The 20,819-nt window shown below is 40.2% G+C and overlaps 1 protein-coding gene across 2 annotated transcripts in view; it reads right to left on the bottom strand.

The window, feature by feature from the left end:
* The window catches only part of il34 (interleukin 34), a 34,775-nt gene that overhangs the window by 3,166 nt on the left and 10,790 nt on the right, over positions 1-20,819 (bottom strand). For both annotated transcript variants that reach the window (XM_062390344.1, XM_062390345.1), the window contains exons 3-7: positions 8,406-8,509; positions 7,646-7,723; positions 7,307-7,384; positions 4,225-4,332; positions 2,302-2,485 (exon numbers count right to left, since the gene is read on the bottom strand). In XM_062390344.1, coding sequence (XP_062246328.1) covers positions 2,302-2,485; positions 4,225-4,332; positions 7,307-7,384; positions 7,646-7,723; positions 8,406-8,509 — 552 coding nt within the window. The remainder of the gene's footprint in view (positions 1-2,301; positions 2,486-4,224; positions 4,333-7,306; positions 7,385-7,645; positions 7,724-8,405; positions 8,510-20,819) is intronic.

Here is a 20,819-nt window from a genome sequence, read left to right as displayed (position 1 = left end):
TGTAAAAGTGGATGACGTGCACATAAATAAAAGAGGAATGTGACTTGCTTGTGTCCCCTGAAAGGTGAAAATCTGTGAGCAGCTCTAATAGTCAGCAAGTTTTTGGGGTCGAGAGTTTAAATAGAGAAACATGTCCATAGATTTATGAGGTTTTCACTCTTCTTGAGACGAGGGATTCAGCCTCAGAAGCTTTTTATAAACATTTGGGTTAATCCTGGCTCAAAGTTATTTGGTGCAATCCTGTTCAGGTGCACACAAGTGCCCCTTCGACTGACTGAGGAGTTTGACTAATTACATGGTTGACAAATAATGTTGTTATCACAACACTACAAAGAGTGCATGGTAATTTATCCGGCTCTGTCTTGGCTTAGTCGTTGGCTCACCTTACACACTTTGTATGAATAGTTTATTGTTGTGAAATCCTATTGTATCTTACTGGCTGGCTTTGGCATGTCACTCAAACATGGACTCCCTCCTAAGGCTGACTCCCCCGATGAAACAAAGGAGCGGGAACAAAACCAACAAGCCTGCCTTGACAAGGATGAGCACAAGTATATAGCAAGTATATAAATCGTAGATGTGTATCCCTTTCATCGCCAGGATTTAGAATTCTAAATTAAATTCTAAAGACGAAGTACACGATTCAATTTTTGCTGAGGACAGGACGCTTTTTGTTCCCAAAGAGGCCAAGATTCTTAACTTTGGCCATAAATGAGTTAGTTTGCCTCGAGCCAAAGGCGTGATTGATATTTGGGTGTTCGGAACAAACTGTGACTCAAAGACAGAAAAGGGAGTGATGGATTACCCTCAGGGATTTTCTACAATGAACAATGACACTGTTGCAAAGGAAAAAACCCAAGAAAGTTTTCATGACCATCTTTCAGAGATGATTTAAATCCATCTCAAAAGATCATGAGCTACTTCTTATACTGTCACTTAAAACCCACAAGAGAGATGTTTCTTCAAGGAATGAAGTGATATTATATTTTCCCGATGTTAACATATATACTGTTCCATCTAGAAAATGATTACCCTTGGTATAAGTGCATTTACAGCCCATTGCAACATTTGTAAAACATCTGTGTAACATATTTCTTGATACACTGTTAGTGGTGTTTAGTTTTCAACAGGAAATCAAGATTGAAGTTCAAAGAAGTCAAGGAGCACGAAGTGGCCAGCAAATTCTCCAGTTCTGGAATCCAGGGCATCAATCCTGTACTGAGAATCCAGCATGAAAATGTCAGAGGAGAAGGTGTCACTACAATATTGGGATGAGCAGAAACAGCTGTTGCACAGGGAGAAACCCATGCATTGAGATGACAATGACTCAGAACCACCCATGTCCAGAAACTTGGAAAAAGGAGAGAGGAGAGAGGCTCTCGGCCCTTGGAATGACATCACACCTGAATTACCGGAGTCGATAGCATCCCAGTTGCACAGGAGCTAGCCTCTGTTAGCAAAACCAGTTCATAATGACACATTACGCGGCATTGGACAGAACTCTGTGTACGACAAATGTAATAACTGAATGTCTTGAAAAAAACGTTAAAGTGCAGTTTTCACTACTGTTTCAATATTAAACCTTTTTATAGTTGTATTATTAAATATATTATATATTACTTTGACAAATACTGCTAAGTTTTTCTTATGTAGCTGTCTACTTCTCAAATGATGAGGTTTCACCCACCAAAAAACCACTAGTAGTAGAGCAACGTCCAAGAAGGAGAAGGCTGCTTCAGACCACAGAGCTTCCCTCTGAAATCGGCTTGTGTTGGTTATGATTTTTAGATTTGGTGCTGGATATAATGTGTGTTATGCAAAATATTTTAAATTGTAGACTATTAACCCCGTCAGCCTCAGCTGTGCCTTTCTGAAACATATTTGGTCCATTCCCTTGATTCTGTGATGTGCTGTAAATCGTTCACGCAGGAAGATGTAAAAATGACTGAGATATCGTCTAGTTATATGATCTGTGTGTGTCGGTCTGGAATTTAAATCCAGTGATAAATGTGTTTTTGTGTGTCTGCAGATTAATATCAGAATCACTTGTAAATCTCCAGGATTTGTCCAAATGCATCTGAAACACCAAAGGCTTGGCTTTGTCAGAGAGGACACTAACACATCACAGTTGGCCTCAAAAACAAAAGTTATTTGTGCGTACCAATAAATTTGAGTCATGTCTAAACTGAAACTTAAATATAACAAAATTCAGTGTATGCCAACAAATGTGGGTCACTACATAGCAGTCACATTAGGATTAAATGTTTCTAGCTGTAGGCCATGGTGCTCGGTTATACTCACAGTCCTGCTGCACTCCGTCGCTGGCAAAGCAGTCGCTGAAGAGGCAGTACATGGTTTGGCAGAAGTTGTCTAAGAGGGATTTTGGAGTAGCGAACTTCCAGCTGGTCTCCGGCACTCGTTCAGGCTCCTCTGTTAAACAATCCCAAATGTCCTGGATTGTCTCTGGAAGCTCTTTCTGGAACACCTACACACACATGAACGATAACTGTCATTGGGATAAGATAAAAAGCATTTTTTTGTAAATGTTTCTCAGGGATTCTGAGGTGAGTCAGGAAGATGGACAGCTGAGACAATTGAGATGAATGGAAGAGATGCACGTCCTTGACCTCTTCGACTTTTAATATATATTTAACCAAATGATTGAGATAGCGATGGAACGCCACAAGAAAAGGACAAATTAGGATCAAACGTAGAACGTCTGATGTTGTTGTCTCTGCCGACATCAAACTCACTCTCTACAAAAATCAGGGCTGCAGCTTTTGAGTTGAGCTTGAAATCCACAGTTCGTTTTAGACCTCGATTGTTGAGCCACAGTTTGGGTTTTGGATTAATTAAGTTAAAAAAATGACTTTAATGTGCCTGTGGGGTCTTGAGACTCAGGGTAATTATCCCTCTTGAGATATTTAAACTACTTTAACTTGTAGCTGTTAAAAGTTTGGTATGATTTACCTTAAGTTTTTTTTAATTAGTTATTACCTACTTAATTTAGGCATATGAGCAAACCAATCGTGTTCCTTGACCCTTAATGGATTCTCATCTTGTCTATTTCACAGACTGTGGCGTTTTCCATCGGAAGAAAGGCCGAAAGAAAGACGAAAGCTGAGAAGAGCCGAGTGGGGCGCAGGCCCTGTGGATACTGACTCGGGATTTGTATCATTAGCTGTCGGGGTAGAGGGGTGAACGGACGACCCACAGCGAAACAAGACATCTCAATATCTACCAAAGAGGGCCGATCCGATGGAGACGCTCCATAAATCAAAGCAGACTGAAACAATAGGCACATTAACAGCATTCATATTATTTTATGAGCATTTGGACTCTTTACTTTACATAAAGCTCATTTTGGAGTAAAATCTCCAACTCCTTCCAACTCTTTACCCACTGAGGAGGCCCAAAATGTTTTTATCGCTTCATAGCATCTCACACTGATGTTGTAGTATTTCAGAATCCAGCTTTGGAAGATAACTATTCATGTTCACATACGGAATAAACTGATGTCGATCAATATATTCGATATATATTCTCTCCTAAAGTGGATTATTCAAGAAGGGGAGTGCAGCACAAGCTCCTGAATTCAGTGAGGGGTTAACTTCTGGACGGAGGACATCAATGTGGCTTTTCAAAATCTCCAACATTAAAAAACACTCTCACTGCTTAGGCCTAAGTTATGGGGTAATGATGCCTGATAAAAACATCCGTAGGTAAATGGATCTGAATTTAATTTGTTCGATTATCCATGTCTGACGTTAAGAAGCTGGCCTTGAAGTTTTATTCAAGGCCAGCTTCTTTGACTCAGAGTTCAGACTGGTCTTATTCATGCTGAAAAATGCTCTGGAACATTTGATTTTTTGATCAAATAACAGTGAAGATGAGTTAAAAGCACAGAAAGAAGAAAAACAGCATCCAAGTCGTCATGACCCGGCGAAAAACCCCTCTTACGCATTTCACTCAATGATCAATGCGTTTACTAAATTCACCTTCAATTCACTTTTTGTTTTTAGGGTCATAAATTGCTTCGTTTAATCTTCTAATGATGAGGGCATTCATTCCCTGTATTGATAAATAGAATCAATGTGATATCCATCTGCTGCCAAATCTCCTCTGACCCTCAGAGTCTGGTGGAAGTTGATTCACTTATTGAATTGCTTCATTTGCAGAGGAAGTGACTACAGCTGAGGTGCAGATCCGTGACCTCTGCCTCACCTCAGCGGGATGCGAGTCCACAAAGACTCCCTCAGCGTCCCTGAACCGTCGCTCCAGCTCAGCGGTGTATGGCCGCGAAGGATGTCTCTCCGCCATCATCCGGATGATCTGACATTTAAATTAGACTTTAGGTTAGTATTTAACAACATTAACCATTGAATGACAGTATAAAGACGTCCAGAGTATCTACTTTCTTATAATTCTAGAAACATCTGTCTGTATGTGACGTGCACATAATGCATTCAGCTTATGGGCTTCACACTTGGAATATGTGTGGTTTAGCTATGAGGAACGTTTATCATGTGCTATATGCTACAATGCACTGATGAAGTGGAATCCTTTTAAGGTCAAAAGAGGCCCATGAGCCACAGCTACTCTTACCAGCCTCACGGAAGCTGTTTCCCACGACAGGGAAAGACCTGGACCCTCTAACACTAATCTGCAGCATGCAGGGCATCGCTGTAGGTAAAAGGTTGGCCTTGTTTTCAGGCTAACTTATAACGTTGTTCTCTTTGGAGCCGCTGTCTGGCCGTCTTCCTGATGGAGTCTCTGTGGTGAGTCCAGGTGGAGACAGTCACATCAGTGAGGACTTGACCTGGACTCACCACACAGACTCCTTCAGGAGGACGGCCAGACAGCGGCTCATCTTCCTCAGCAGGCTGCAGAGGCTCAACATGGATCCCAGGATTCTCTGCAGCTTCTACAGTTGCACCATAGAGAGCATCCTGACTGGCTGCATCACCACCTGGTACTGCAGCTCTACAGAGGGTGGTGAAGTCTGCTCAGCACATCACCAGGACAGAGCTGGCATCCATGGAGGACCCCTACATCCGGCGGTGCAGGAAGAAGAGCATCTGGATCATTAAAGACCCCTATCACCCAAACCATAAACTGCTCTGCATGCTGCCATCTGGCCGACGGTGCCGCAGCATCTGGGGCCGCACCACCAGGCTCAGAGACAGTTTCATCCCCCAGGCCATAAGACCTTAAACTCCTCCAATCTGCAATAAATTCATCTAAACACTGCACATTGCACAGCTGCGTATTTTTCTTTTTTTTTTTTAATATGAAATTCTATATTAATTCAAATTTTGTGACCACAGCTTTTCATTTCCAGCGACTGCCGAATGTAATTTTTGTGCACATGACAAGAAAGTCTTGAATCTTGGAATTCCTGCCGGATCCAACATGTAATGAAGTTGATATTTTTAGCTTTGTGGGGGTTGATTTCATTAAGTTGGTGGTCAGCCTCTAAGTGCATTACTGTCCACAGAGCCTGGTGTGTTGCAAGCGACTGCGAGGAACCATGAGACTCACTTAGCTCTAAATGAGTCAGTATTAGGTTAAGTGGGCATCAACTGTTGTTTGAGGGTGTTGTCATTTTGAATAACTGGTGGTTATGTGCAATTAGTCCCTACTTATGGCAGGGTTAGGGGTAAGGGTTAGATAACACAGGTTAAAGAGCTCAACAGAGAGCTGCGGGGGGGGCACGCCTCATTAGGTTTCTCAGCAGCTTGCTCGTTTAGTTTTGACCTCAAGGCAAAAAGCAGGTGAGGAGGGTGTTGCACGTTGTTTAAGTGTCTTTTCTTTAATTTAAATAATTTTTGTTTACAATCATTATCTATCTCATATAAAAAAAAAATCTAAACACACCTTACGTTACAGCATGAATAAAAACATAAAGAATAAAAGCCAAACCAAACATTAGAATCACACTAGCAGACGCAAGCACTTATCAATACAACATATGAAAAAAAAGATAGTTCAAAGCAAAACCAAGGTTCAAATCAGGAGCTTCAACTAAAATCTATATGTAATATTTTATGATTTGCTGATATTGGGACATTTTAAGATATGAAAATGATAAATAGCAAGAACAATATTCTTTCTCTGTTTCGGTGGATAAACTGTAAGTTACTATTTAGTTTGAACGGGAATGATCCAATTTAACATGAGCTCCTCCCTCACTCTTTAGGTCCGAGTGTGAGCAGGTGGGATAGAAAACATCAAGGAGCATTTCGACCAAACTGTAAAAACAAAAAGGCGTTTTAGTGAGCGGCGTAATTATATTGGCCGAGTTGTAATAAAAGGAACCGAAGCGTTTTACGACAGTAACGGTCATTAATACTTCACATGTCAGGACTCTGATGTCCAAGCAGATTTACTGAAGACGGGATTGAGTTCTCTAATAAAATGGTGAGTTCTGCATTTAACCAACTAATATGTTCCAACGGTAACTGATACTTTGCGTTTCCACTTAGGAGGGAAGGGTCTCAACATGCGAGCTCAAGCTCATCGGTCAGTCAGCTCTGGACGAGTCTCTCTGAGGAAACACCGCCAATGACCACACGCGACAGACACATCTGATTCTTCTTATTAAGCAATGAAAGAAACTGAATTTACACGACTATTTATTTACAACGTTTTAAATTGTTTGTAATACAATAAATTCACATTAAAAAGTGCAATATATTGTTGAGTCTAACAATTTATCACTTGTTTGCAGGATTTTGGGATCTCAGATAACTTATATTTCACAGGATGAACAGACCCTATCCAGAAAAGATAGTTAAAATGAGAAGAGTTTACATTTTATATAAAAACATTTCATTCACTTTGAACAAGTTCTTATAATTGGTTGTATTTGGGTGTTCTTGTTTATCTACGACTGATTTGTCTTAAGTATTTGATAACGACATCTTAGGAGTCACTGCCATCTTTTTATTTCATAAATCAGCCAATATATCAGCATTTCGATTTTCTACTCCTTAATAATGGAAGCCAAAAATACTTACTGGTCAAACATATTAATATTGCTGTGTATTAAGTAGAACAAACACTCACTGGAAAGCTTGTTCTAATTGAACAGCCTGTGATTTGTGGACATCATAGGGCTGTTTGTGTTTAATGACCCTCAATCATCTTCAATTCAATTTTACAGCATTTAAAGCTAAATGAGTTTTGACAGCTGCTGATGTGTCTCTTATCCTCTCGTTTTGGTTTTGAATGACAGAGAGACACCGTCTTTCTACTTGGTCTGTTGAAGTGAACCTTATCTCAAAGGAGAAGCTTTTTTCCGTACCTTTTTTAACACTCCTTGATTGACCTGGAACCACAGCCTCTGGAGAACCAGCTCATCCAATCCCTCCACCTGCAACTTCTAATGAGGAGAGGAGAGGAGAGGAGAGGAGAGGAGAGGAGAGGAGAGGAGAGGAGAGGATGTATAAAGTTAAATTATTGATGGTTCAGGTTCAGTTGGAGGCTTTATGGTCTGATGTCTCCAGATCTCCAGATTAATGCTGGAATAAAGCCAAAGGCTTCAACTATGCATGTGTGAGACTAGCACCATGTCCTCTGGTAGGAAGTTGAAGAGAGTCAATAACTCAAGACTCAAAGGGTAAAAGATTGTCATAATTTTTACCATTCTGCGGATGTTTGACAGTTTGAAGATTTCCTTCTGATGAACCCTGATGCTGTAGTTGATGGGGAAGTTGTGCTTCTGTAACACAGTTAAAAATAAGGGAGAGAAAAATTACAAATCCATTAATATTTTATTCATCAAATGATCAATTTGCACACTTAGTGATCCATCAATGTTTTTAAATTAGTAGGAACATTTTTTTCCATAGCCCACAAATCCAGTTCAGTAAGACACAAAGCAGCCATTGTGTTATGTCCTCTGGAGTTAAAATTCGATGTTTTATTACAGTATTTTAATTTGTATAAACACGATGTTTGATTATTATAGGAACAAATTCATACTTTATCAAGACTGAAGAGCCGACTGAGGTTTTATTGTTGTTATTAGAGTTTGAAAACCGCAAATATGAAAAACCCTGAACAGTTGAGTTTTTTTAACTTTAACCAGACAGAGATATTTTGATTTAAGACACTAGGAAGTGATTTTGACAGTGACCAAAATTCAGGAATGAGTCAGACAGGGGCGTATCCAGGGGTGGGTCATATTTGGTTTCTTGTCAATCACCATCATTTCCATTTAAACAGAACCATTTAAGCAGATGCTTTTGTCTTGGTCAACGTGCCCCAGGGGAGGAGGTTGATTTCACCACGATAACAGGCCTGAGTCAGAAGACATGACAACTGACCACTCACACCTGGAGGCGCTTGCTGAGCTGACAACAACTTCACGGAGACAATCTTACAAGTCATTATTCTCTCACCATGTACCGTCGTCTGTGGCTGAGGCTGTCGTTGAGTGTCTTTAAGGGCGTGCACATGCTGGCTGGCGTAAGGGCCGTCAGAACAGGTTCAAGCAGACACAGGCCTACGGAGACAAGAGCAACAGATAGCATGAACTGTCATTTTTCAGCTAAGCGTAAAACTGCCGTGCACGGGCCAGGACTCACAGTAAATGCTCACAGTCTACATATGGACTGGGTCTGTCTTTGTTTTACAGTCTGGCTACAACACATAGAGTAATGGGGTTACTTGACTTGCCAAACCGCTGTATACGGCCTGTCTCAGTAAATCCGTTATGTGTGCAACATGTGGATGTGCACAGGGTGTTTCTATGCTTGTGTTGTGGCTTGACAGCGCTTTGATAATAATCATTCAGACTTGAAGTCTCACTTCAGCACCTCTTCTTTGAGCCCTTCTGGGACTGTCAGTCACGCCACTGATTCAAAAGCACAAAGGACGACCTCATGGCGACTTATAAAAGTCAGGGAACCCCCACAGTTAGTAGGGAACGTCACCTGGACACCAGGAGCTTTGTTTCATTTATATTGACTCAGTGTCCCTAAGCCTTAGTCCTAATTGGTAAAACACACACAGGGATCAGATTTCCAGAAAGCTTCAAGATAATCGGGCTCGCGAGTCATTCGCACTTCTTTTGTGTCAGTCTATCACAGACAGATGGAGTGTTGTTTCAGGACTTCAATCTGGTACACTCCTTCTACATGGCTTCTTGTTCATCACTTTACTGCCGTCAGTATTTACTCTTTTCAGGGATTCATATTCACTGATGATTGATTTCCTTCTCGCCCTCGTTCCTCTGGCACAGTTACCCTCTGACAGCGGCTTTTACTACCTCAGTCTTCATCATCAGTGACTGACGTAACTCCTGGCAGTCTAACAGATTTTCTCTCTGGTTCATAATGGACTGGCCTTCAGCACCGCCACATAGGCAGCGGGCCGTAAAAATATCCATTAACTTTTTATTGTCTTTTTACTGGGGTGCGCATGAAAGCCTGCTGCATGCGAGACGCCAATAGCTAGCTTACACTTGTCATGGATTTATTTCCCCTTTGGCAGCACAGCACGCTAGACTAGCTTCTTCTGAAACTCTTGCAGGTTATTATGGAATAACGAAACATTGGAAAGTCCTGAAATATAAGAACCCCAATCAACATTTTCTTAGTTTGTCAATTCCACAAAGATAGAGTCAGAAAGCTCTTAATTTGAACTAGAGTCCCAAATCAAGTGTAATTTACATCATTTAGTGATCATTATACAAACGATTTTGATCCCTCTGGACATGATTATACGATATATTCATTAACAGTTCTATGAATCTCACAGAAATGTTTTTTGGTATCGTTTCACATTCCATGAAAACTACAGGTTCACAGCATCAGACTTTGTTTTTGAATAGAAAGCCACAGTGTAAGGTCTTCTATGGAGAGGGTTAAGGGAAAAAAATAGTCATATAAACTTATTATGACAGCTCCCAAGAGCCTTTGATTGACTTTGATGATAATCAAATTAGTTTACTTCATGTTTCAGTTATTGTGTAAGTAAGACAAGGTTTCAATGATTTTGACAGGCATCTCTTTGCAATAAAAACATGTCAGGCAAACTTTCTCAACAAAAAGTCTTAAAAAAATGTATAAAACCAGATGTTTGGAAATGGAGGTTGTCCTGTAAAGACTAGAGCCTGCTCTCAACTGAGCTGATGAGCACAACTTGAGTTACAGTACCTTGCCCGATGAACCTTCCTTTGAAATTTGCAAGAACTATTTGTGTCGTGGGAATACTAAAGATCTAATAAATAAAATCACTTATTTTAAGAATTCAATAAAAGGGATTTGCATCTCACCTCACATGAAAATGCTTGTCTTGCCATTTAACACATTTTCAGGTTTTTTGCAATGCAAAAGCAAATAATCGAATAAGGAAAAAACAACATTGACGAGTTCATCGTCCAAATGATTTCCAACAATTCCTTGCAGGGTTTTCAAAAGTGTGTTTGACCTCATTAGAAACCACTTTTACACACTGACCACAAAACTCTGGGGATCTCACTTGTTGTGCAAAGTTGTTCCTGCACAGCATGAATTATTTGGAAACCTAAGAGCTCGAGTGGGAGATCTTCCTCCGGAGCTATAACTGTAGCTGCCACTCTATCCAAACCTTCATGCAATGTGAGTATATAAAATCTGCCAGACTATAAGATGAGATACATTATTATTCTTGTTCTTGATATATTATATTAATCTATTTATTCTTCCACTGAATCCCAAAGTAGAAGGGCGCTGAGAGCACATTCCTCTGCCAGGGCCCATGAAAACCACATCTAAATTAAATAGATTACTTTACCACTTTTACCAATTTCTACATAAGCAGTGTTCACTTTCAATTTAAGGAAAAGTTCATGTATTTATAACTGGAACTGGAACTGGTTCACTCCTTTTATGAAACCACATTTAAATTCACTTAAGATACTTTGATCTGCTCCAAATTGCACACAATCATTCGCAACACGTAATTCATAAAGATGTTAAAGAAAGTGACAGAAATCTGAATCTGCACCAAATTTAACTGGGCTCTTCTCTGACCCACACCACACCCTTCCACCAAGTTTCATGGTAATCCCTCCAGTGGATTCTTTCAGACCTGCTAACGAAACACACACAGACAAAAGCGTACAATCCCTCCCAGAGGTAATAAATGCAGTATTGTCACATTCAATGTCACAATAATTTCAATTTCATATTCTCACACCATTGGTGGTAAAAATCCTATTTTCTTGATATTTTCTTCACTATTTGAATAGTGTGTGAAAAACCACCTCCGACCACTCCATCTTCTATAAGAACAACCATATTTGTCCTTGCATCATGCGTCTGTGTGTTATGTGATGCCGACACTCTTTTGACAGCCTATTAACCCACATTTAAATTCACTTAAGATACTTTGATCTGCTCCAAATTGCACACAATCATTCGCAACACGTAATTCATAAAGATGTTAAAGAAAGTGACAGAAATCTGAATCTGCACCAAATTTAACTGGGCTCTTCTCTGACCCACACCACACCCTTCCACCAAGTTTCATGGTAATCCCTCCAGTGGATTCTTTCAGACCTGCTAACGAAACACACACAGACAAAAGCGTACAATCCCTCCCAGAGGTAATAAATGCAGTATTGTCACATTCAACGTCACAATAATTTCAATTTCATATTCTCACACCATTGGTGGTAAAAATTTTCTTCACTATTTGAATAGTGTGTGAAAAACCACCTCCGACCACTCCATCTTCTATAAGAACAACCATATGTGTCCTTGCATCATGCGTCTGTGTGTTATGTGATGCCGACACTCTTTTGACAGCCTATTAACCCACAGGTAAGAGAGCGGAAGAGCTGCTGCTCCATCTGGAAGTCTTCCTTCGTGTAGAGCACAGAAAATGACTGTCAGATGAAGCATGCAAAAACTCAATATCCCAGAAAAGTCTTTGTTTTGGTTTTTATTCACAGCTGCTTCTTTTTACCTGCATTAATTCCACTAAATCTAGACCATTGATGCAGATGAGCAGCTCGTTATAATTGTTTAAATCGTCATTACTCACATTACATTACTCGTATATTACACGAAAACGACTGGCCCCTTGATTTAGCAGTGGAACAATATGAATTGAGTCATCTTGGTAAGCTTGGTTGTAAATGATGATGGATGTGTGTATGAGTCTGTGCTGGCTGTCAAAGAACTGCACATGTGAAAAGTTCATAGAGGCTGTAAATGCTTCATAAAATGTGTTTCTGCATCTGATCCTGTGTGCAGGCACATTTCCCTTCACATGCGAACGCTTGTAACTCTGTCTGCATGTGTGTTTGCGTCTTAGTCTGGGAGAGAGAGACTGAGTAGACTAATTTGCACATAAAATGTTTACATTAAGTGTTCTTGGCAATGAAGGCATTATTTTAGCAGTGTTTCAGTCTGTTGAATCTGTTTTAGGCACACACACACACACACACACACAAACACACAACTGGGAGTGATTCATTGGTCAAACAGTTTTTCAGATAACATTTGCAATGATACAGCAGCAAGTCACAAATAGGGATCAATACATAATAATAAGTATCATAGGTGTCAGGAAAATTATAGAAAAAATATGAAGGATGTGGAAACTACTGCAAACCATCCACAATGCTTTTGAATGATAACTCACAACTCTAAAACTTCTATCATATCTATTTGACTGACTTCCAATATGCAAAGAATGTATTGACGATTCCACAACGTATGGAAGGAAGTGACGGATTAACTCCACTGCAGAGATCATGTCATTACTTTATACAAGGTGGATAAAGTCTGTAGAAACTGCTGAGCGTCTCGCTCTCACACTTGCACCTCTGCAGTGTTTCATGTCTGAAAGCTGCTTAAGAGGCTGCCTCCACCGGAGAGCTGAGCCTGAGCGTGGGGTCAACCTATTCTAAAAAGATAAGGCTCTTGGTTTTCCTCAATCCACAAACAGAAACCGCAGTACCCATGATAAATGTGAAAATTTTTGCTGCATTAACTCATTAAATTTTAAATATATGCAATGCTGTGCAAAAGTTTGAGGCAGGTGTGAAAAAATGCTGTAAACTTAGGATGCTTTGAAAAATATACATAATAATTGCTTATTTTTATCAATTTACAAAATGCAAAGTGAGCGAACATCAGAAAAATCTAAATCACATCAATATTTGGTGTTACTACCCTTTGCCCTCAAACCAGCATCAATTCTTATAGTTAAACTTTTTTTGTAGGATTATAGTCCGGTGTATGATCAACCAATTATACCAAACAGTTGCTAATGATCATCAATTTCACATGTAGGTTGAAACATAGTCATTAACTGAAACAGAAACAGCTGTCTAGGAAGCTTCAAACTGGGTGAGGAACAGCCAAACTCTGCTACCAATGTGAGGTTGTGAAAGACAGTTTGATGTCACAGGTCATACACTATGGCAAGACTGAGCACTACAACAACAACACAAGGTTGTTAAACTGCATCAGGAAGGTCTCTCCCAGACAAAGATTTCAAAGCAGACTGGGGTTTCCAGATGTGCTGTTCAAGCTCTTTTGAAGATGCACAGAGAAAAGGGCTACGTTGAGGATCACAGACGCAGTGGTCGGCCAAGGAAACTTAGTGCAGCAGATGAAAAAATACATCAAGCTTATTTCCCTTCAAAATTGGACGATGTCCAGCAGTCCCATCAGCTCAGAACTGGCAGAGACCAGTGGGATCCATGTACACCCATCTACTGTCCGGAGAAGTCTGATCAGAAGTGGTCTTCATGGAAGAGTTGCAGCCAAAAAGCCATACCTCCGACATGGAAACAAGGCCAAGCGACTCAACGCACATGAAAACATAGGAACTGGGGTGCAGACAAATGGCAGCAGGTGCTCTGGACTGATGAGTCAAAAGTTGAGATATTTGGGTGTAGAAGAAGGCAGTTGATCGCAGAAGGGCTGGAGAGCGGTACTATAATGAGTGTCTGCAGGCAACAGTGAAGCATTGTGGAGATCCTTCAAGTTTGGGGCTGCATTTCTGCATATGGAGTTGGAGATTTGGAGAGGATTAATGGTATCCTCAATGATGAGAAACACAGGCAGATACTCATCCATCACGAAGGGAGGCGTATGATTGGCACAACCTACCAGCCGAGTTTCTTCAAAAGCTGTGTGCAAGTCTACCTAGATGAATTGATGCTGTTTGAAGGCAAAGGGTGGTCACACCCAATATTGATTTGATTAAGATTTCTCTTCTGTTCATTCACTGAATTTTGTAAATTGATGAAAATAAACTTTTAACACTTCCATTTTTGTATTTATATATATATATACATATATATACAATATACTGTACAATCTCTGAAAACTGGTCAAGCAGGATACATGTTCCAGTCCTCACTGAATAGAATGATAACTCATTGCTGAAACTCCCCAAAACCGACAGATCCACTAACAGTTGGTTCAAAAATGGTTGGTTCAAATATAAACTCAAAGGTTAATGGCTCCCAGTGTGTGATGTGCGACACATCTTTAGTCCATTTACACAGCGATCCCCTCGAGTCTGCATTTCTGTAAAATCTCCTCATGCTGCCACAAGTCTTCTCACGGTTCTGGCAAACACTTAGGTGAAGCCAAGGACTTCAACTTCAAGAAATCCAGAAACATGGTCGTCAGTGCATTCTTGGACAACCCCATCATTCCTGTGGTGTCTTTCTTAGCGCCTCTGATGCTGAGGCTATTAACCCATTAAACTACAGACAATATAGAAAGATGGACATATTATTTAGGAGGAATTCCATAAAGACTACCTCTAGCATCTCCAAATTCCACTGCGTCTGACATTTTCAAAATAGATTACAAAGAATTACTGCTGCTTGTTAAATTAGAGAGCAGCATTGTCCCATCTTCCATTAACAACCTTTCCAACACCTCCATCCATGCTCGTACTTGCCAATCTGCAGACCAGCTGTTCCTCCCTGTCCCAAGGCCAAAGCTTGAGACAAGGGGATGGTAGGGCATTTGCTGTAAGGCTACTCCGACTGTGGAATGACAAGCTACCTTGGTGGCCTCTTTTGAAACTCTTCTAAAAACTCATGTTTGTTTACTTTTCTGTCTTTTTTATTGGTTTCCATTTCTTGATACCATTAAAACCTCAAAACAGTATGCTTTATTTCCTTTTCTATGTCTGAAAATGTCATTTTGTCTGGTATGGTTCAGATTTTCAAAAACAAGTCCAAAGGGAATAGCTGAACATGTCAACATAAGCTGTGTACATTCTCATTCTGATCGCTTTATAAAGATTAAACGTTAAGGAGAACGTCTTACTTGATTTTAGTTAAATAACTCTACATTCTGCTTCAGTCTGGAACATCTGAAACAAATAAATGTTCACAGATGTCCGACTGTAATAAACTGACGAGTTTCTTGAAATGTGACATCAATCATCGCTCAAGATTCTGACCTACATGTTTGCATGTTTTTCTCCAGTGGCTGTAAAGCTTTGATCCTGATATTATAGAGAATTTGTAAAAATACTTATTCCAGGTAAAGTTCCATAAAATTGCTATTTGAACAGAGAAAATCTATTATAAACTCGTCCAAAAATACAATTACACTGTTATCAGTATTTGGCATGAGGTTAAGAATCCTCCTGTATATTTATCTGTCGGTAATAAATTAGATATTCACCATTTAACATCTAGCAATAAAGAATAAGTTATTGCAGGTAGAAACACTTAGGTTGAGTTTTTAGTTTAAGGGGGTTTTGCTGACTCGCGGGGTAGAAAACTTCACGGTCAGAATTTAGGAATCCTGAGTTCTCTCCGCCCTTTATTTCACTTTGTCGCGTACCCTATAGCCAGGGGATCATGCAGGCTGTAGATCGACCAGTTGAACCAATAGTACATAATGTTCCTAGTTATTTTGTCTTGTGGAACCACTGGACTGTGACAATGAATGCGGTAAACCAAGAGTAAATGAGACACTAAAGAGGTACAGATATTCCGTATGGAGTCAAGAATGAAATGAAAACGTTGCGACAGACCTGAGAATTTGGGTAAGCATTTGTGATTTTGGGAAATTTGGACACCTGTTGATTTTCATATAACACAAACAACTCTGCTAAACGAGGGAGGAATGAGTCAGGGAAGAGAATCTGACCAGGACTGAGAGGGATATGTCACGGGAGAACAGGAATAACTGATGGTGGAGAAAGTTCAAGACAAACACAACAAGATCTGCTGCAAGTTTTGTGGTGACAAAACAAGAACAAATGCGCAGCCTTCAGGCAACAAGTGTGGAATATAAAACAATTTGGTGAAAAAAAAATTGACATAAAAGAAAACAAGAAAATGCAAGACATTGTAGGGAAGACCGAGCATGACGGTGAAACATGTGAGGAAATTATGACTGCAACATGAGTAAATGGGGACAATTATGGGATAAACAGAACAAGAGAGGTTCAGGGTTTAGGTCAACACCTCTTTGCAGGACTGGGGACAGACAAAAACATCCAGGGTTAGGTTTAGGGTTAGGGTTGAGTGGCTCGAGTGGAACGAGCCCATTAAATCACGTAAACCTAGACACACAGCTGGAGTGTTTAGATGGATATAGAGAACAGGACTGTGATCTATAACCATAATCTATTACAAGGGTGTGTCAAGGAAACAACAAAGTGTCCAGACTGGAGATGAAAGTGGCAGATGAGAATGGCATTCTGTGATTCCTATGTGAGGCGGGAGGTCCGGCAACAACAAAAAGTTTAAATTAGTGTTTAAGAAAAGACGTGACAAGGCAGTGAGAGGCCTCTAGTGGCAGAGTCCTACTAAGTTTCGTAAAAATCCGTAGGGTTGTTTTTGTGTAATCTTGCTATCAAAACAAACAAATCAACAAACAAACATACAGGGGTGAAAACATAACCTCCTTGTAAAGAGGAAAGGATCTGGAGTCATCTCCAGTGGAGCATAGCGCAGATATGGCCTCATTCCACAAGTGTCCTTGCTCTTTAAAACCTCTCAAATGTATTGACCTGGTGCCCTCTTGACCCCTGAGGTCAGCAGATGGGGCCCTGTTGAATACCTCCAGGTAGAGCTTGTGTTGGCTGAAGGAAGCTTTTTCTTACATCCCTGTCATTATACAACACTTGAAAATAAAATGGTGTCACAGCAAGGTCTCGTCCTCGAGTAAAATGATAACAACTCGAGTCCTCTTCTGGTTTGTGCATTAAAAGGACCTATATTTTTGAAGTTTTCACTCCTTTCCACTAGCTGGTGTGGTTGTACTGTGGGAATCTCCATCACTATTTCACCCGTGTGTAAAATAAAGGTGGTATTACAGGAATCAGATGTTTTATTGTTGTGCGTTTGTTTCTCTCATACAAACTATTTTGTTGCATGACTTTGAATGTGGCCTTGTGAGCGTTGAAAATAGGTTTAACATTTAACCAGATTAAATTATCCAAATCATATTTTGATTTGTTACGAGGTTGCTTTTTTTCCTTGTTTGACCTGGACAATGTCCTCGTAGCCTGAAACCTACAACATTCCAGGCTGCATAATGGTTTTAGAAGTATAATTTCAGCCATTTGTCTTATAATCATGTCCCGTCCTCATCCAGCCTGTTGTTTACTGCTCTTGATGCATTCTTGGTTCTCATGGTGCCCTCAGTCTAACTTATTCACACTCGTGTTGTTTTGGGTTTTAAATCCAAGAGCTAAACTGTTGATTTTGGGGAGGACCCAAACCACGCGTTTGCTCTTCTTATCTTAAAAACAAATCCAGGAGGCATTAGAACCAATAAAGACACGGTTAGGGAATCAGATGAGCTTGGTATGCCAGCGTTACAAAAACAAAACTTTGGCTTGTAGAGATACAGCAGGGAAAGGGTGATTATGATTTTTATAATTATTAAAGAATTATTATCAAAGGCTGGGGTGCATGAGCGAGGACGTGCGCAATGCCAACTGCAACATCTGCCTCCAGGTTTCCTCCATTAGTCACAGAGGAATGTGCAGTATTAAACAAATATGTCCATATTGTCCTTGTGTCTTCCTAATGCTGCTCCACAGCCTTGTTTGTCAGAGAAACCCATTTTCAACGATATCTTAAGCTTCTATTTATTCAGAAAATGTCTTAATATCAGGAAGAAGTCACAAATAGATCAGAAAATAAAGTTCCAGGGTAGGGTTAGTGTTAGTTGGATTCACTGATTTACAACATATTATTTTCACACGTTTCTGTGCCCGGTAGCAAACCAACAGCAGTATGATGATCCGTCTGACTAACAGCTCATGTTGTCATGTTTCTAATTGATGGTCCACATGACAACATGATCACCCACAGGAATCTAAATGCAGTGCCTTCATTCCATTCCTCAGAGAGGTACCACAAGTCGCTTTCATGTTTTGTGAGGCCTGCTTAATGGCCTGAGGACAAGCATGGCGCTGATTCTGTGAGACACACACTATTGATCAATGATTATTGGGATTTTCATGGCCAAAGATGCATGAGCCACAGCATGGGCAGTACTTTGGAATGGCTGGTTTAAGAGTGTTTGCGGTTGATGTTAATCATTGACAGACAAACTTTTTGATTTGCGCTGTGACAAAACAGATCTGCTGAACACCCAGTTATTGGACCTGACATGGTCTGCATCGCGTATCATCCCATATCAAGAGAAAATGAGTGAACATTTACCGTAATAGGAGTAAATGTCACGACCCAGTTGAGAGAGATTATCTCTTTGAAAGAACTGAATAAAATAGTCTTAAAGACTTAAATGAAGATAAGTGAGCCAGTGATCCTTCGTTTGGTGAAATGTACCAAACCCTAATCCACAGCTGGGCTCAGATATTTATCTCCATCAGGATTTGGGGATTCCCACAGTTTAATGAACATGATTGACTGAATCTGGTCTAAGAAAAATACTGAACATCATTTCAAGTGCTTCCTAAACTGACAGTCAGCTGCCAGAGGGTAAATGAGATGTTTTGGAGACGTGTCATGCCGCTGCACGCGCACCCTGCAGCGGCAGTGCAGAGGAGAGGAGTAACAGCACCGAGCAGACAGGTGTATTTATTTTTAGTCTGACTGTACTTTGACAGCATTTCTATATTTACATTTTGCCTCTAGGAGATACTCTGGTGTAGCAGAAGCTTAAGTTGTATGATGTAATGATTTGTTTGACTTGTAAAAGAGCTGGAATAAAGCAAAGCACAACATTTAAGTTTAACCTTTGAGGGTCCAACCTGGAAACAGAGACAGGCCGACACAAAGAGACAGGCAACCAGTCACACCTACGGGCAATGAGTCCTCACACTGTGGGAGGCAGCAGGAGACACAGGGAGAACGAAGGTTCCTCATCGTGAGAGATACTTGTGACCTCAATCTCAAGTTCTAACAATGATATGCACACAAGGTGACTGACAACAACATTGCCCCCGCTGGGACAACAGTAGAAAAGCACTCCAGGAGCATAAATCAGATTTGTATTTGAGGATTAATGAATAATAAAGTAGCCTGTCTTTAGACTTACAGCCTTTTACAGACTCAAGGATCAATCTCTTATTCGAAAAAACAATCTGCACATTAATCAATAATGAACACAATGTTTAGCTGCTGCTCTAAACATAATGTAATATATAACCTATCATGAAATCAGCGATTTGAATGGGGATCAGAATATTGTTATACTGGGAATTTCCAATTATCACACATTTATAGACAGAACATGTTCTTAATAGATCATAAATTTATAATAATTTAATCTCTCATTTTATTTCGATACAGTTCATCACCCGATGAGGACCACATGTCGTGAAATAGCAGCAATGGTGCAAATGGTTTTCTTCATCTTGGATAGATTCAACTTTTCTCTCTCTGCAACAACAGAACGACTGATATTTTTCCCATGATCAGCAGAAACTGATGAAAACCACATGTGGTTAAAAAGTGGCAATTATCACAAATGTGAATGTTTTTTTCTCTCATGGATTATTGTGAAAAGTTCAGGGTGCACGGTTACATGTGTCAGACTCAGAAGGTCAAGTGAAATATAACAGTGGCACAAAAATTGGTTTTAACCCGAAACCTCACTACTCAGCATCTTGTCCTCACTGCCACAGTGGAAAGTAAGAACAGGGAAGTGCTTCCTTTCTGACAAGAGGGGGAAATGTGTGCCGACAGTATTTGACTGTGATGCACATGATAACATCGCCCAGCTTATACTGCACTTCACACCACCTGCATGAGGAGCTGCGCCGTTTGAAATATAGGTTACTGTTTAAATCATACTGTCGCTGACTCTGTGTTTCTACTCTATCATTTAGCTACATCCCAAGGTGGGCGAGCACAGGAAAAAACCCTGTCTGTGACTCGGATAATGACTGTGAATTGATGGGATGTCATGAAACCTTGACACTTCCAGATTTGATTCCAGCCCTTCAGGATGAAACACGTGTGGAAAATTCCTGCTTTGATCATATGCCTTCAATGTGATCCGTGTTGAGAATGGTGGTACCTTATATCACTCACATAATTTTTGATAGGATGTATTATATCTTCCGCAAATGCTACTAGTGTGTTGAAATAGTCGTAAACCTGAACACAGAGAAAGTAATTATAAAGGAATTAAGCCTGAAGGGGGGTTGACGCATCTCACTCTGGGAAGGATGAAACTTTATACTGGAGTGAAAACTTTATCTGCATCTAGGTGAAAATAAAGAAATAGACCAATGCTTCTGTTGTACAACTTGCTTCTAGGAGTTTAAAGCTATACCACTGCTGCCTACATGTACTGCAATGAGTTAAGCTGCAGGCCCTATTGGGAACAATAACATAGTGATAGTGGCTC

This window comes from Platichthys flesus, chromosome 6, assembly GCF_949316205.1.
Source record: "Platichthys flesus chromosome 6, fPlaFle2.1, whole genome shotgun sequence".
NCBI lineage: Eukaryota > Metazoa > Chordata > Actinopteri > Pleuronectiformes > Pleuronectidae > Platichthys > Platichthys flesus.
This window is presented reverse-complemented; position numbering and strand designations above follow the sequence as displayed.